The 18711-nt window shown below is 38.8% G+C and overlaps 1 protein-coding gene across 3 annotated transcripts in view; it reads right to left on the reverse strand.

Annotated features, from left to right (window-relative positions):
* SAP30BP (SAP30 binding protein) overlaps positions 1 to 18711 on the reverse strand; it is a 46857-nt gene that overhangs the window by 16938 nt on the left and 11208 nt on the right. For all 3 annotated transcript variants that reach the window (XM_063293098.1, XM_063293096.1, XM_063293097.1), the window contains one exon: positions 8608 to 8650. In XM_063293098.1, the coding sequence (XP_063149168.1) occupies positions 8608 to 8650 (43 nt within the window). The remainder of the gene's footprint in view (positions 1 to 8607; positions 8651 to 18711) is intronic.

Below are 18711 nucleotides of genomic sequence, written 5' to 3' on the forward strand. Positions count from 1 at the left end.
TTTTCGCATTCGCATAAGGGAAGGGGATGAGTGGAAAACAGCGTTTAACTGTCCTCTTGGGGCTTTCCAATACAAAGTCCTGCCCTTTGGTTTATTGGAGGCACCTGGGGTTTTTATGCAACTTATCAATGAGGTCTTGCAAGACCACCTGTTTAAGGGAGTACTGGTGTATTTGGATGATGTATTGATTTATACTGAAACCATGTCAGAACATATTCACTTGGTGCGTCAAGTGCTTACTAAATTGAGAAAAGCTGAGTTGTATGCTAAACTGTCCAAGTGTGCCTTCCATCAATCACAAATCGATTATCTAGGATATAGAATTTCCGCTAAAGGTATTGAAATGGACCCTGCCAAGGTTGAAGCGATTGTGGCATGGGAGCCTCCATGTACCAGGAGGCAATTACAAAGTTTCCTTGGATTCGCCAATTTCTACAGGGCATTTGCCCAAAATTTTGCAGAAATCGCCCTCCCCCTTACTGAACTGTTAAAAACTAAAGCGCAGGGGGATACGCGACGCTCTAAGAACCCGGGAGCGCTCCTTAAATGGACTCCAACTTGCCAACAGGCATTCGAGGCGCTCAAACAAATCTTCACTACCGAACCCATTTTGCAGCATCCAGACCCCACCAAGCCTTTCGTAGTACAGGTGGATGCCTCCGATTTTTCCGTCGGGGCAGTACTGCTCCAGTCAGACCAGTCTGACACCTTAAAACCCTGTGCTTACCTCTCTCGCAAGTTCACCGAAACAGAGAGACGGTGGCATGTTTGGGAAAAAGAAGCTTTTGCTGTAAAAACCGCTTTAGAAACTTGGTGCCACTTATTAGAAGGGGCTTCAAACCCTTTTGAAGTCTGGACTGACCATAAAAACCTGGAAGCATTAAGCACCAGTCGAAAACTCAGCCCCAAACAACTTCGCTGGGCTGAATTTTTCAGTCGTTTTGATTTTACCCTTAAATTCATACCAGGCAAGAAAAACTTTTTAGCTGATGCGCTATCACGCAGACCCCAAGATGCTGGCCCAGGGCCATTGGTACAGGGTACTGTGTGGACGGAAAAGCAACTGAGTCTGGCAGCGGTGACACGCAGCCAAGCGCGAGCGCAACAAACTCAATCTCAAGCCGCTCCGCCTCCCTCCCGGTCACCGCACTTGCCAATTCCATCAGACTTGCAACAACAGTTGCTATTCCACCTTAAAAATGATACTTGGTTGCAAGCAAACCTCCACACTGTAACTTTCACTGACAATTTTGCTTGGCGAAACGATCGTCTCTATGTGCCTGACGCTTTGCGGAAAACGATCCTCCAGCATTGCCACGACGACAAGTTGGCTGGACATTTTGGATATCTTAAAACACTTCACCTAGTTAGGCGTCAATTCTGGTGGCCAACTTTGTTAAAGGACCTTAAGGCATATGTCACTGCATGCCCTGTCTGCGCGGCTACAAAGCGCAAGACAGGCAAGCCTCAGGGTCTCCTCCAACCGGTTGCCACCCCGTCTTTCCCATGGCAGGACATATCCATGGACTTTATTGTCGACCTGCCACCCAGTCAACGAAAAACTGTCATTTGGGTGGTCAAAGATTTTTTTTTCTAAACAAGCGCATTTCATCCCTTGCGCCTCTATTCCCACCGCGCAACAGCTGGCACGCCTCTTCCTCGTTCACGTGTACCACCTTCACGGAATCCCCGCCCGTTTGGTGAGTGACAGGGGCACACAATTTACGTCACAGTTTTGGCGGGCATTTTTGAAACTGCTTGGCACCAAGCAAGCCCTCTCCACCGCTTGGCATCCGGAAACGGATGGATCTACTGAAGCAGTTAATTCTACTCTTGAGCAATACCTTTGAGCTTTTGTCAATTACCAACAGGACAACTGGGTGGACTTACTCCCATTTGCTGAAGTCGCTTATAACAACGCCGTGCATCAAAGCACCGGTCAAGTTCCCTTTAAAGCTGTCTTTGGGCGTGAGTTCGTCCCGATCCCTGAACTCCCGCACCCGCAGCCGCTCCCAGCCTCTCTCACTGACTGGGCTGACACTCTCAAAGACTCGTGGCTAAACATTCAACAAGCTCTAAACCATGCCCAGACCACCTACAAACGCCATGCCGATGCTAAACGCTCCCGCGAACCTACTTTTGCTGTGGGTGATAAAGTCTACTTATCGACAAAATTCATCAAATCACCACAACCCTCCAAGAAACTTGGCCCTAAATTTGTGGGTCCTTTTCCCATTGTTGCACAAATTAACCCTGTTACTTTTAAACTTGATTTACCCCATAACCTCAAGCGTTTACATCCTGTTTTCCATTGCAGCTTGCTCAAGCCCTACCTGCAGTCGGACCGCTGGCATCCCCAACTGGCTCCACCACCTCCGATCATGATTGATGACCAACAACACTTCGAGGTTACTGAAATCCTTGACTCCCGCCGCCAGTGTTCCACTTTGCAATACCTCGTTCGCTGGAAGCATTTCCCTCATCCTGAATGGGTTTCTGCCCCCGATGTCCGCTCACCCCGCCTGGTTGCCTGTTTTCACTCTACCTACCCCGACAAACCTGCTCCTTAGCACTGTTCTGGGGGGGGGGGCGATATGTCATGCTCCCCATTTCAATGTTCTGTTAACATCGTAACGTTTCACATGTCAAACCGTTTTTCCGTGTATACCCGCCTTGCTCATGGCTGGGTTTTTTCCATTCCTGCGCTCTGCTTTGTTTTGGAACTTTGGAATGTATGTTTGGGTTTGCACTCCTGTTCAAGGTTACTTTCCCAGGCGCGTGTAACGGATCTGGGAAGCATGTTAATTGACAAGCAAGCATGCACACAATACGCTTCTCTCCATATATTCTGAACTATACTTTTCACCATCTCCAACTGCTTGCTACTGGCTACTTTGCCTGGAGCTGGTAGGTCATACTAATTGAATATTTTAAGGATCAAGAATATTGGTGTTGCTATATAGCCGAAATTTGCATTTTAAAACCTACAGTATGAGCAGCCTTCAGTGTGAAAGGTTGTCAATCTAGAGGTTTTTCAATATACAGGCAATCTGTTTGTTTGTTTTTCCTAAGTCATTTGTTAATCACGGGTTTGATTATTGGACTAAAATGTGAGAGCTTCAACATGCTACAAGTGTTGGTTGACATTCCTCATTTAAAACACATTGCAAGAACAAAAATAAGGGCATACTCTGATAAACATTCAGCAGGGTTGTGTACAAACTATTGGCAATGGGAGAGAACTGGAGACACAGGACACCTGACAAGGACAGAAAAAAGGCTGCTTTTCCAAGTGTATTATTCCAAGGCAACATTGGGTGATGCACTCCAGTTCTGCCCTTGGCATCAGGCTATGTCTTTAGTCTGAAAAGCTCATTTGTGAACAAGTATTTTTACTGAACTTTCAATTGTCACTACAAAAAACATAGTAGGGTGGGGCAATCCACAGAAAAGAAGAAAACCTCTTTTCATTATTTTCTACCATTCTAATAGTACTAAGCTCTGAGCCTCTTGGTAGATTGCATTTTTATTACCTTTCTCCGCTGTCTATGAAAAGAGTAAACACAAATAAAGGTAAAGCCACAAATCTGTGTCTAGCTTACCAATAGTGGCTCTCATCTACGCCTCCACTGTGATATACAGTATAGGTAATACATTCATCTGAATTTTTGTTCTACTGTCAAGCTTTGGAGATTTGTTGAAGATTCTCTAATTGGAACAGCTCCTCAGTTGTAGCTTTTCTTCCAGGGTAGTATACAAAATTGAATTCTCCAGCAGTCACAAGCAACAAAGAAATGTCCTTTGACATTTCTAGGGAATGTGTTTCTGTGGGAAAAGAAAGCTTGCCAACATCTCCAGAGAAACACAATCTGGTTCCAGGACCTCTGGACAACAAACTACCGACCTGCTTCAGATTATAGCTACGGATGTGAGAGTTGGGTGATTGTTTCTAATTAAGAACTGCACTTCAATGGGGATAGGGAGGCATACAGCAAAACACAAATGATGTTTACTTATCCTGGAGTTTAGACAAGAGTCCAGACATCTGAGAAAAGGTGAGGTGTAAGTATTTTTGGGGATTTCATAAGGGCAAAACTTTGAACATATTACTTAGCCTAAACTGAAATAATGGAGAATAGAGAACTTATTTACTGTATGTCACCTATAAACAAGACCTTTGGGTTTTCCTAAAGCTCCCCTTTACTACCATTTTATGTAAGAAAATGTAGAAGGCATGTTCAGAGAAATCACACAGAAATAGCATGCTGCAGGAAGACTGATGGATCAAACGGCAAATATTAAAGAGCAGATGTTGCTGTTCTTTCATCTTTTGGTTCTAGATTATGCTGTATTCTACGCTCATTTTCTAATGGGTGCCTAAAGTCACCCTAGCTGCTCTATGGTCCAATGGATGACTTGATCCTGAGTTTTCCTATATTAGTCCAGCACAATAACTAACATATTACACTAGTCCTTTAGGAGAAAGACAATGAAAGAGATTATAAAAAAATATTAAAAAGCAACTAGAGAGGTAGGGAAAGCATGTGTGTGGGTTTTTAAATCAACCGGATACCTACGCCTGAGATTATTACAATATAAAGACAGAAGAAAACAAAGGTTTATTATATCTGCTATTTTCACTATCTTTCCCTTGAAAAGGAGCACAATGCCAGGATGCAATGGTAGACATTTATGTATTCTTCATTGTGCTATTTTGGCAAAGATCAATTTTCACTTTTGCTCAAGTCCAAATCAGTAACACTGGCTGCAACTCCTGACAGGGTGTGTACCCTTGCTGCTTTCCAGACTAAAGAATACTGCATCAGGAATCCAGGATGTTGACTCTAAATATGAGTCACCATTATGAGTACAACCACCAGCACATTTGTAAAATAAATAATTATCCATACCTTGCAGCTTTGGCTTTGACAAAGGGTTTGACTAAGGCAATGCAAGCCACTTTAATAAGCTGGGGCTTGACTGGAATTGGAAATGTATCACTGAAATATTCCATCATCAGCAGTATAAGAAATCTGCTTTGCTTAGTTGTTTTTACCCACATACTGCACAAATGCCTTTTATTGGCAGTTAATTTTTTACTGCCTAACATTAAAGAACCACTTTAGGGTAGTGGTTAAGGCACCAGGCTAGAAACTGGGAGACCGTCCTAGTTCAGTCTTAGGCACAAAAACAGCTGGGTGACCTTGGGCCAGTCGCTCTCTCTCAGCCCTAGGAAGCAGGCCATGGCAAACCACTTCCAAAATCTTGCCAATAAAACTGCAGGGACTTGTCGAGGAAGTTGTCAGGAGTCAAGACTGACTCAAAGGCACTTCCCTTGCCCTTAAAGGAACTCCGCATAGCTGTATCACCTTGCATTTCTCCAAACCAAAAGCCTCCATTGTCTTATTGGTACTTCTGCCACCCATGAACAGGATCCAGGTTTCTCCTCAAATCAACTACAGATCTTTCCTTGAACCTCACAAGTTCTACATTATATTATGCATTTACGGTATTTCCTGAAAACTGAGTTTTTCATTAGTTTTCAAATTTCCCTCTATGGATGGATGAACATGATGCATAAGGTTTGCAGAAACCATTTGAAATTGACTATTCCCTCTGAGAAAGCCTTTCTGTGTAGCAACCCACTAGTTATTTATGTTTATCTACCACAATCAATGGACTCTCAGCAGGTTACAATCATAGCAGTAACAAAACATCCACAATGCAATTACACATCCAAGTAAGCAATCACAAGAAGATCAAAGCCATTCAATAAAAATCACAGAAACAATCAACAGGTAAGCAATAAAAATACATGGCAACATTAAGAATAGTTCAATTTTTAATAATCTCTTAAAGCATAATAAGGTTGATATTATTGCATGTTATCCCTGTAGCGAAGTACCAGAGATTCTGCAACATACGCTGTAGAAAAGTCATCATATTATCCAGGTCCATGCTCAAAAGTGTAATCGTATAGAAGAACAGGGCAGGTTTTCACTTCTATATCAAGACTCCCCAACCATTTTATGAACTCTTAAGAATGCTAGAATAAAATGGCTAAAAACTAGGGCATGCGCAATCTAGGTGCAGTCAATCATAAAATGATTCCTAAAAAGTTATGGTCAATCATTATGGCAATACATTATAGCACCATAATTCTCACTTTATAGAAGGCATACAGTGAGACTGAAACTTGCCTTTTGCTTCATGGAGTGGGAGCTGCCCATGTCCAAGAGAAAGCAAGCCAATTAGCCCTCTGCAAATTAACTTTAGATAAATTATTTCAAAATTATTTTTCCAAGATTGCTCTTAAGTCAAATCTCTTCATGTTCATTGCCTAAGCCAAATTCCTGTTCAATTAACACTCTATCTACTCTTTTCCCCCTGGCAGCTTACTAACAGTCCTCAACTTTTCTCTTTATTCCAGGACTATCAATCATTTTCAACTCTTTCATGATCTTATCAAAACTGGTTCATTCATGCTGTCTCTCACTGCCATGCCCCACTCCCATCTTTTTCCACTCTACACCCCTCCCCCCCATTTATGTGGCAGTTCTGAGGTCCCTTTTTCATATTTTCACCAAGTGGCTGGTCATGCTGCAGTCTAATGTGCTGGCTTCTAATCTCACCCATCATCTTCATTTCCCAGTAATGACCCTGGGTGTTTGGAGGATGGTATTTAACTTGGGCTCCACTGCCAACAGTTTGGTTCATTCATGTATATTATATCTATAGGTGTATGTATATGTATAAGGTTGGAAGAATAAATAAGAGGGAAAAAAAGCTAGTTTATTATAGCATTTAAGGTACTGGGTTGGACTGGACTGGTACAACACAGACTGAAGACCCCAGTTAACAACAGATTTCACTGGATAGCTTTGGGTGGCCCATCTTCCCTCAGAGCAATCTACCTTACAGGATTTTGTTTTGGGTGTAAAATGAGTAGAAATCACCATGTAAGCTGCCTTGAGCTCCCAGAAAACAGGTAAAATATAAATGAATACAATCTTCAGAAAGTATGGGTGTCTGCATAAAAAAACCCCAAACCGAAATCATAAGAAGCTAGAGTTACAACAAAAGATTAACATTTAAATTAATTTTTGAAGGAAAGATGCTTAATTTTGTAAAAGGAAAATATGAGAGTATTGTCTGCATCTCACGTTGAAATGGTTTTGTGCTTTAGCTACATTGCAAAATTATGCGTATAAATAAATAAATAAGCAATGTATTCTGCTAAAAAAAAAATGGGTCAGCCAGCCCTTTTCAAAATGAAATAGTTTACCTACTTACGTCTGGCTGAAGTACTGCACCCAAGTATTCAATGTGCACAAAAATCCTTGTAGACACAACAGGGAGCAATGAATTTTAAACTGGCGTTCCTTTCAGTCCCAAACAGTTTTAATGTTATGCAAAGCAGAGGTTTTCTTACTTTCTGGCAGCAGCAAGAGAGACATATCAGCAGCATCAATGCGCCAATCAATCATACATTTTGCAAGAGAACTACCATTAACTTACCAACTTACTCATGGACTCAGGAATGCACAATGAAATCAACATATTTTAATATTAATTTCTTATAATGTGCATTTGCAGGTCTGGGATATGATCTTAACAATATTTTCACAAGTGCTAAAAAAAATCTCAGTGTTGTACCAATTATTCTTCCTAAACTATATAGACAGAATGATTGTTTGGGTCTTTGATTCCTGCATCAGGAAGAAGCATCAATCCATTTATAGAAAGAAAATATTAATCTGTGGGACCAGGAAGTCAGTGAACAGATTTGGATTTTTTTTTCACAAGTAACTTTTCCCCAGCAGTATCCTCAGAATGACTTAAAAATATAGAATGGGTCCATTTAATAATTAAACAGAAAATAAACATGATTACTAAAGTGGGTGGTGAACTTCCAAAGTTCATCTGTAGTCTGAGCAAACAAAAGGATCCTTGTATGGTTTATGATGTAGACCAGTGTTTCTCAACCTTGGCAACTTTAAGCTGTGTGGACTTCAACTCCCAGAATTCCCCAGCCATTGCATGGACAGGATAATTGTTGCCTTCTGTGGCCATTTGATGGAAAGGAGGAACATTTGGCACAAATGGGAGAGAATAAGCATGAAAAAGAAATGATTGCGTGAGAATAATGAGAAGGATAGCTGCAAGAGGTGTAATTCTTATAATGTAGGAGGAAAAGTGCTGGTTGTGAAGAGTTATGAATAAGCATGCACTGGAGCAAGCTCAAGCAAAGAGGAAGAAACACGATTATGCAGAGAGAAGAAAAAAGGTCACAGGAAGGAGAACAGAGCCACCTTGCAGAAGTTAGGCCCAGGCTGTGGAGCCTTTCTTCTTTCGCCTCTATCCACTAGCCTTGTTGCTTTTGGAATGTGGGTAAGTTCCCTTTTTCCCTACATCTAAGGACAACAGTAGCAGATGGTGGAAAACAATAGTACATTGGTGAGTTCTCTGTGAATGCATTGCCCCCCTTGATTCTATAGTAAAAATTGAACTGCATGAAAATTCAAAATAGCATTAATCGTTCAAGAAAAAAAATGAGCAAAAATAAAACTTTTACAAATAGAAAATATCACATTTGTTAGTACTTACCAACTAACTCCTGGGGATCTCTCTTCTCCAGTTCTGAAAAGTCCTAAGGACAAGTAAAGAAAAACAACAAAAGATTAGCAAAAAGCCCTTTAAAATATGCAGTATTAATTACCTAACTCTATGCAAGAGATTGCTATTCAGAGGCTTACAATACAAATGCATAGCATATGCAACCGAAAGCCTAAATTTAGAAGAGAACTTTATACTTCAAGTGAATTGTAGATACTTCAAAATCAACCATATTCCCAATATTTCGTCTCATGAAGTTTTACAGTTAAATGCAATAAATATTTGTTGTCCCAGTAATTTATTTATACCTTAATGCAATTTATGTTGCATTTACCAAATTTAGGTTGTTTGAAATAAACAAAAAAGGGGGACCAAAGAGCTTGGAAAGTGTATTTCCAGATTGGGGGAATGGGGTGCTCAAAGTGCAGAGCAAGTTGCTGCACAATGCAGCAAAGAATACTAACTTCATGTATATGCTAACATGGTCTGAGGCAGTATTTCTCAACCATGGCAACTTTCAGATGTGTGGACTTCAACTCCCAGAATTTCCCAGCCAGACTTGCCGGCTGGGGAATTCTGGGAGTTGAAGTCCACACATCTGAAAGTTGCCATGGTTGAGAAACACTGGTCTAAGGTGATGGTAGCTGACAGGAAAGTGGTCTGGGATTATGGTGGAGAGCTCAATGAGTTCAATAATCCAAGGCTTGGTTGCTGTGAAAAAGGAAAATTCCATCATGAGAAACATATGTGGAATATAAAAGCTATCAGACAAATCTATGGTGAAATCTTGTTTTACAGTTCTGGTCTCACTTCAAAAAGAAGCAAAAATGGATAATTGAAATTCTGAAAAGGTTAGAGCCTTTAAAGAAAGATTATGGTAATGGGGGTATTTTAAGCTTAAGGAAAGGGCGAATAAAAAGGATATGACTGTCAAGATATATGATGCATGATTATGGAGAAATGAATAAAGAAACTTTTCTCCCTCCTTCCTAAGGTAACCATTCATGAGATATCCAGGGCCAATCAATGCAGCAGCTGAATACAGATAAAAGGAAAAGCTATTTCTGACAACTAAAACAATGGAATTCACTGGCATGTATGATACAATTGGCAGTAACAATATATGTTCTCTTATTACCTGTGGAACATGGGATGGAGGTTTTTGTTTCATGCCTGGCTTGTTGGCTTACCATAGGTGCCCAGCTGCTTTCCATGGTGAAAAAACTATTGGATTATAGAGGCTTTTAACCCCAAAGTGTGAGAAAAGCATTAACAACTTGCAGAACCCTCTCCCAATGTTGAAATAATTATTGAGAAGCTGTTCACACATTTTTGTAGGCACAACAGTACAGATATGAACTTGAATGTATATGAAGAGATACAGGACTTCTGGCCCTCCATTTTATGATTCTATGACTGATTAGATTCAACTAACAGAGAGTGACTGCAATATCAACTAGCATTATAGCTTAGCTTTATGCTTACAAAGAGCTGTGTGCCAGGGAAGGGAACAATTGACTCAGAGCACTCCTGAAATATTAAGTATAAAATATGAGAAAGCAGAACGACCGTGATGAAGGGTACAAGGGAAATGAAGAAAAAGGACAAGCATAAAAAAGCACAAATTCTTATTAAATTAGACACTGGGATCTGTAGCAAGTCTTTTGTAATTTGCCAAGACTTTGCCTTCATATCCACAGTTTCTCAAACACTGATACTATTCATTCAAATGGGCAACACTGCCCATTTGTTGCCTAGCAATATGACTGCCACAATACTATGTTCCATTTCAGGTGGGCAAAGCAGAGGATTTTTTTTAGAGGGCCAACATTCAGTAAGTTACTTTGGAAATTGGCTCTGCCAAATCCAAGATGTCAACATAACCTTTTCTAAAGAACCTCTAAGGGATTAAGACCTTTTTTTCAACCACTAAAGACAGTTAAATAGCTTTATATAGTTTTTTCCTAAAAGAAAGTTGTGTGGTTAGAAGAATGCTCAGATCATAAATACAGAAGACTATAGCTAAAAAAAAAAAGTCTACTGCAAGGAGGAGAGCATTTTTTAATTAGCCAGCTGGCTAAGCAACAACCTTTTACTGCAGCAAATTGGCCTTCTATTTTATTTTTCCACACAACTGTGTATAATTAATGATTCACATTTTAAACTCTCTGCATTAAACAAAGTCAAATGCTAAATGTCAAACTATATATTTAAAGTTGTCCCTATACTGAGATTCCAGTTGCATAGCCAATTTACAAAGAAAGGTAGGGGTAATGGTATGAGTAGAACATGTAAAATCTTGGGAATTTTACAATTTGATTTTTAAAAGGTATTAAATGAGCAGGCAAAAAACTATTTTCCAAATTAAGAAGACAATTATTAAAAAACCACTATGTTCAATATTTACTTCTTAAAACAGGTAATGGTGACATCATTTTAAAAGACGCATTTCCCTTTCATGCTCCCAGAGGTATGGATGCCTCTTAGATGATACCTGCATTATCTAAGCATAAGTTTTGGATCCTGAGCATTTTCAAAAAAGAAGAGAGTTTGCAATCATGTCAGCTGGAGACTGACTATCCATCTCCATATTTTAAAACAAGATCTAACATACTAAGAATGTTTTGATTGTTTACGATTAATCCAAGCTAATGTTTCTATACAACATGTGTTGGTTATATTTATGAATGCAGTTATCATAATCTTTACAATGAGAAATTATTCTTGTTCTATTCATATGGAAAGAACAATTAAGATGCAATTGCCATTATCCTCTATTGTTCTCATCACAGCTAAGTATATATCGCTGTGTACGAAGGCTAGTAAAAAATTTAAACATAGCCTCACTTGATTCCACCAGAAGCAGATTGTTCTGGGAATCTCACAAACAAGGCAGGAAAATAGCACCCATTTTTTTCCCCCTGGTGTGTGTTTTTCACTTGCTGGTATCCAGGACACTGTTGTGAACACAGATGTTCTAGTCTATTCTCAAATAAAACATCAGAAGTAGAATTTAGAGCTATTGCTTCAACCAATGAGTATGTGTATGAGTATGTATTTTGACCAGGAAATACAGAGAAGAGAATCCTTCAAGAGTAAATAGTAAATGGAATTTGCATCCTTTAGCAAACTGGTTCAACATCACTCTATATCTTTCTTGGGCACCAGCTTAGCTGTATGGGAATCCTTCCTGGCTCACGTTTCCTTATATTAGAGTGTCTAACAAGATACACTTTCTCCTTTAGCCAAGGCAATTCCCTGATGTTGTATACTTACTAAGCAGCAGCTTCTCTAATTTCTTATGATGTTGCCACAACAAGGTAACTACAGTCCCATTAAGGGCTATTTTGTTCTAACTCCACTCTCCTAGTTTGAATTTGCTGCAACAAGGCTCTACCACATGAGGCTTGTGTCTTGTGTTTCTTACTCACTGCAGGTACAACCCTCACACACTTCTAATTGGAGAAATCATGCCAATTTAACCAGAACTTTGAACTGCTTTAGTTTTAGTCCTACTTTTAATTTGGAAAGCTGAAAAAAAAAAAGAAAGAAAAATGCAGATATCTTAACAATAGTAGTAATGATTTTGGAAGATCACATCTGTGGTCTTTTCAAAAGACTAAATGGAAGCATCCCATTCACTAAGTTAATCTGAATGATACATAAGAAGAAGCCTAAGATCTCCTTGGCCACAAATGCCCTTTGCCTTCCAGTACAAGTGTTATACTAGACAGACTTTGGTCAATGTACAGAGCTATAGAAACAAAGCAGCTTCAAACCATAATTTAGGAAGCTATTTATTATAAACAAGTTAGCTTCATAAATTATGGCTTGAAGCTGGTTATATAACCTTAATTAAAATTAACGTTTTGGAGTTTGGAAGTTCCACCTGCCTGCAGTTAACCTAAAAAATAACTTCCACTCTCTTCCTCAAAGCTCTGTATGAAGTATATAGAAATCGAGGAACAGGGAAAGCAAAGCTTATACAGTACCTGTGGCACTCCACTATGTACTAACATAATGTATGTCACTGCAGTTTTAGGAATTTGTTTAAAAACAGTACTACTGTATACTAATTACTTCTTTCAGTGTTTGGACTGATTTCCCTGTCTTTCCATATTTTAAATTAAAAATATACTGAACTCATTTGGGTAAATTTGACCAGTAGAAAATTACTAGAAACAGATAGTTTCCTTTCCAATTTGACTGGACAACTTTTAATTAAAACAAAAATATATCAGCAGCCCCCCCAAAAGGACTAAAAAATTATAACTAAAATTAACTGTAGCCTTCTGAGATTTGAGACATTTCTAAACCATTGGTCACACAAAGAATACAAGGTCCTCCTAAATAAAATCAACCTTCAAGAGCTTACCTTGCCCAGGGCATATGAATTCTACTGACAATGAAGAATACCAGATGTTTCAAGACTGGACTAGCCCAAACCACAGCCTCTTGTTATAAGATTAAATCACTATCAAGTATACCTCTGAGAAAGCCAGCATACACAGCTTTCAGTTTCATTTCAGAAGTTTAAAACATTCATACACCAAACACATAGATTTCAATGTGAAAGAGATGCTATAACCAATCCAAAGTAGAGTCACTCAAGGATACCATTGCCAAACCTGCTTCAGCACTTCGAATAAGCTCTGAAAGTAGCATTTTCAATGTGGGGTTTGTATAGAGGAGTTTTTCAAGCAAGAATAATAACAGCCCCTTATATTCTGCTTCATGGCAGTATTATAAGGGAAAAGGACCAGAGAAAAGGCCAAATGGAAAGTCAATATGATTGCACATTTAACAGTATATCCTTCACTTTTATCTATAAAGCACCCCTATTGGGATGATGCAGTAATATGAGTAGGTTGAGTAGGTACATACTCAACCTCTCTAACGCATGTAAGAGGCAGATCTTACACTGTTGCATATAACTGACACTTGTAACAGAATTCTTTTCTCTTCAACAAGACACATCCTCACAAGGCTTTATTATAATTTCATTTCAAAATTAAATCAAGCATTAAATAAGGAAGAAAAGCTGAAAAGGCAGTGATCTTTACTCCTAGGGAGGATTCAAATGAAGATATTTAGCTTCATACTAAGTGTAAAGATTAATAGTTATATTAGGCCAAATTGTTTATGGAATATGGATATAACACTAAATGCATCAAACACATATACCTACCCAGCAGGGATATGCAAAATTACTCAGAGCACAGAAAAAAAAAATAGTAATCTAAAGTAATTAAAGGGATGAGATAACAGAAAGAAAAGGAACTATAACTAAAACAAGTTGACACCAACACCATTCACTATACCTCTCAAACCTATTTTTGCAAACCATCCTTACTTTGACCAAATCCATACACTGTTTCATTCATTGCCTTTTGTTCTTTTTCTCCATCATCACCATCATCAATAAATACTTCCATAATAATTGCTAGGCAGCAGTAGCACAAGAGTCTCTGATTCACAGGAACTAAAGGTACAAATATGTTGGTTTAAAATTATTAAAATAATTCTTCTGGATATTTTGAGTTTTTCAAAAGCTTTTTGTTTATAAACTGTACATTTAATTACCTCTCTCAAACTTCCAGATTGAAACCTTTAGTTGATGAGGTTTCTTTAAGCATGCAGAGATCACAGATTTAGTGATATATAAATATATATATAAGTTCAGTTCATACTTAACACCAAGACATGATTTAGTACAGTATATGAGTATACAGGAGCATTTATGAAATGCCTGCCCTGAACGCTTCCCTCTCCTGCACAATCAAGTGAGAGCAAACTAAGTATTACTTGTCAAGTTTAGGTTTGTTTAATATATGAACTGGAAACTGTAGCATAAACTAAATTCGAACTTGCCAATCAAGTATAGAAAAAAATCCAGGTTTGAAGATAGTTTTAGCAATTGACTGGAGCTCATGCTAAACCACAACTCCTGGTTTGCACCTGAAGGAAATCAGAATCCACTGTAGTAAAAGTGAATTCTGGTTTATTTGTATTTCCAGCTGCCCAATCAGAAAATAGGGAAGGAGGACAGCTCAGCACTGTATTTACAATATGAAGTTACAACTTTGCACTATGTACAAACTGCCTCACATAGAATGTACATAAAGTTTTAGGTTAAGATGGTCAGAATTTCTACAGATCCCTGCTGGACAAATTAGAATGCCATCTATTTTCCATGCTGATCACTGATTCTGAATATATAACATGCAACTTTTAGTTATCATAACCTTGAGTTCTGGAATGCTGTGGGGATGGAGAAGACAGGAGAAAAGCCACAGTGTGTATTTCCTTAACAGCTCTATCTACTAACTGTAAAACAAGTCAGTATGTAGATAAAGTGTGTATTGTGTTTGCCTTTGGCTGCCTTGCATCACCAGGAAAATGTGAACAACAAACAAGAATGAACACTGTGCATTTCTTTAGTCCCCCTCAATAAAATATGCCTATCTAATAACTGATGCAGGAAGGCTGAAGCATCAAATAAAAGCTATCGTATCACTAACCAACAGGCTCCAGAAAAGCAGCCAACTTTTGTATTGCAACATAAAATCTCAGTCATATTACTAATGATGAATCACTGGGCTTATAGAGTTAGAAGAACGTCACCATTATATAAAGGGAGCCAAATGTCTTTTTATCAGAAAGATCTGAAAGTAATTCCCTATCCTGCAAAGTTTTTTTTCCCATTTAGCAGCTATAAAAAACATTCAGAAAAGCGCCTGCTCTAACAATTTCAGTTATTTCCAAATGGTACATGTGTAGAATATATAACTAGTGTTCCATACTGTCTGGTCCTTCACCTTTTAGCCCAAAAATAATCCTCTTAGCCAGAGACTTCATTTTTTCAGTCTTTGTTGATGTTAAATCAACTTTTGATTTCATCCCAAGAAAGAGGCTGTGGGAAAAACTAAGAGGATCCTGAACAGACAAAAGGTTGCATCTTCCCATTCTGTCTTCTACTCCAACAGCTCCCCAAGCAGAATTAGATGTTCTGCTTGGGGACATTTCTCCAGAACTGTTGCTACACAGAGGGGGAAGGTAGGGGTACATTTTAGTCCCCCTACTTTTTAATTTGTATGTTAATGCAATGATCCAGCCCACCCGTTTCATTCATCACCCCACCTCAGGCATATTAGCCAACTGAGTGGTTCCAGTACATCCATACACAGGTGATTTTGTAATCATGTCAGGTTAGAGTGGAAAGTCAAAAACCATCCCAGAAGAATGCAACTGCAAACCAGCTTTGTACTGTTCTCAGAAAGTGACCTGGATGTGTCCATAAAGCCATCAAGGGTTAAACTTAACACGAAAGGAACTTTTAATCAAGCTTCCCCCACACATTCCAAATCTAAAAATCTACCTGAATTCAAGAGAAAAAAAAATCACACGGAAGACCTAAGTTGCATGGCAGATTCATTTTCTGAAATTTCTTGCTATGCAGAAGGTTCTCTTCATTACATAAACCTCAGTGTACATGAAGCTATGGTAGGAGAATACTGAAAAGCATTTTTTCCTTGCCCAACAAAGGAGGGGGGTAGGTGAATTCTAGGGAAATGAAACCCTAAAAACATTTCCTATAGATGTATCCTGTTTGCCAGCTTTGTGACAAGGCTCCAGGCCAAATGCCAAACTCAGGATCGTAAGTTAAATTTCTTTGACAGATTATGCCTCAATGGAAACCGAACAGGCTGTACGGTGAAGAAATTTACATATGCTTCTATCTAGAAATCCAATTTTCTAGATTTCTGCTTGAGAAACAAGTTTATTCTACAGAAGAAAGAATTCACTTGCAAATGGGAAGGAACACTTTATTCCTGAGATGTTAATCCCTAAGACATTAATAGTACAACAGCAACAAAATATTATTTCTGCGTTTATTTTTAAAATATATTAATATAGTACAAATACATAGCACTGAAATGGCTGGTTCTCAATCAAGCAAACAAGGTTTGGCAGATGACTGCTTCTAGAAAGACTTTTAAAACAGGAAGTTCTAATATTAATAGAGTAATAATGAATGATAAGTCCAGTCACCTGTCCTCAATACATTTTACTAGAATGATGTTCACTAGTCAGGAAGGTATGATGGAAACTGACTTCTCAGATTATGGCAAATGTTTCATCAACCCATTGCAGTATCTTTAAACTGAGTATATGCCAACAACATTATAAATACACACATACCTCAAAAGAGGTTGTATCTTTATTATAGTATACTTTGGTGAAGGTGAAAGGTGAAAGGTCTCCTGTGCAAGCACTGAGTCATGTCTGACCCTTTGGGGGGATGCTGCTTTCGCAACGTTTTCTTGGCAGACTATAAAGCGGAGTGGTTTGCCATTGCCTTCCCCAGTCGTCACCTTCCCCAGCAAGCTGGGTACTCATTTTACCGACCTTGGAAGGAGGGAAGGCTGAGTCGACCTGAGCCGGCTACCCGAGAGAGAATCCAGCTTCCGCTGGGATCAAACTCGGGTTGTGGGGAGAGTTTCGGTTGCAATACTGCTGCCTACCACTCTGTGCCACACAAGGCTGTGTATACTTTGGTACAACCTGAAATATTTGCACCAAGCATAAAGTAACCTAATCAGTAAAGCTTGTAGGATACCACTAATCCTGACTAATAATTCAGAACTAGTGATGGTAAGTCCTGAATCATTTGTTTAAGACTGCTACATATTGCAGCTGGGGTTTCTTTATGCCCTTGCCAGCGAAGTTTTTTGTTTCTTCCTGGCCCACTTTTTCGTTGAACATAAAATTTGGGAAGGGTACTGTCAACAGTAGCTCAATAGTTGTGTTTAATTGTTCAATACTTCATAATGGTCAACTGAACCTAGGAAAAGTATGCTATCATTAATATATTAGTTCTATTTGGCAAATAACTGTTAGGAACAAAACCAGTTAAGAATGGTAGGCTTCAACTGTTCCTGAATAGTTACAGAGCCAAAATTTTTCACAGTTTTCCAGTATCAGCTAGTTTCACTAAGTTGCTATGGATGCATTAAACACTCTCCAGAGCGAATACTCACTCCCTAATGTGCAGCTATATTTGGACAGCTACTAGTTACTTAAAACTACTATTTCTCACTGAAGGAAGTAGGAAAAACTTTTCTGAACATGTTTAACAAGCACTAAAGATTCTCATGGAAGAAAGGAAGCTTATTATTAACTTGAATATGAGAATTTTCCCTCCAAAAATACTTAAAATACTATACATTTTCAGATCAGTCAAGGAGATACTGTACATTTCACTTTGCCAAGTGAACTGTGCTTTTAAAGCTGTTTACTTAGTAATAGATTAGGAGAATGTGCTCAGTCTAACAACTCCCAATTAATTCAGAAAATTAGCTGGAACTAGATGACCAGAGGTGTGGAACCATTCACATTTACTTTGGTTTGTTTGACAGACATAGACACACAGATTTTTTACCAAAGATAGTCAACAGTCAAGGAGCTGTAATAAGGCATCAATTTGCCCATCTAATCTGTTAGATCTGTCAGGAAGGGGCGCATGGGAATGATACCAATTTCTGGCAGCCAATGCAAGCAAAAACATCTTTCTTCATTCGAAAGCTGCATCACACCCATGTCAGCAATTTGTGGTATTCAGGACCGAAGGAATCAGAGGGTTGTTGTAGCTTGTACTGCTGCTAAGGAAGGAACAAGCAGGCATGTAAGAGACATGCCTTATCCTCTAAAAAGCACACAAAAACAATTTTAAGAAGAGTACCTACAAATCCCTAGGAAAAAAAATTCCTTGTTTCCTTCTATATCATAAAGAATTGGGGAGAAAGGACAATTATACTCTAGGGACATTGGAGAACAACTTTTTGTGATTGATGCATGGCCTTAATACTGGATGAAATTATACTATATGTGATAGGTGACTATACAGTCTCTACTAAAGTATCTCCAGCAAAGTGAAGACTACCACTTATCCAAGGCAAATTCCTTTGCTACTGAACATCCCTTACTATTTTTCTCAGTTACTTAAACCAGCACTACATCATTTCAATATTCCATCTGCTGGCTCTAATCTTGTCCTCCGGAGCAGGTCTACTCCATCCCCTTTGTGGTACTTCT

Source organism: Candoia aspera, chromosome 2, assembly GCF_035149785.1.
Source record: "Candoia aspera isolate rCanAsp1 chromosome 2, rCanAsp1.hap2, whole genome shotgun sequence".
Classification (NCBI taxonomy): domain Eukaryota; kingdom Metazoa; phylum Chordata; class Lepidosauria; order Squamata; family Boidae; genus Candoia; species Candoia aspera.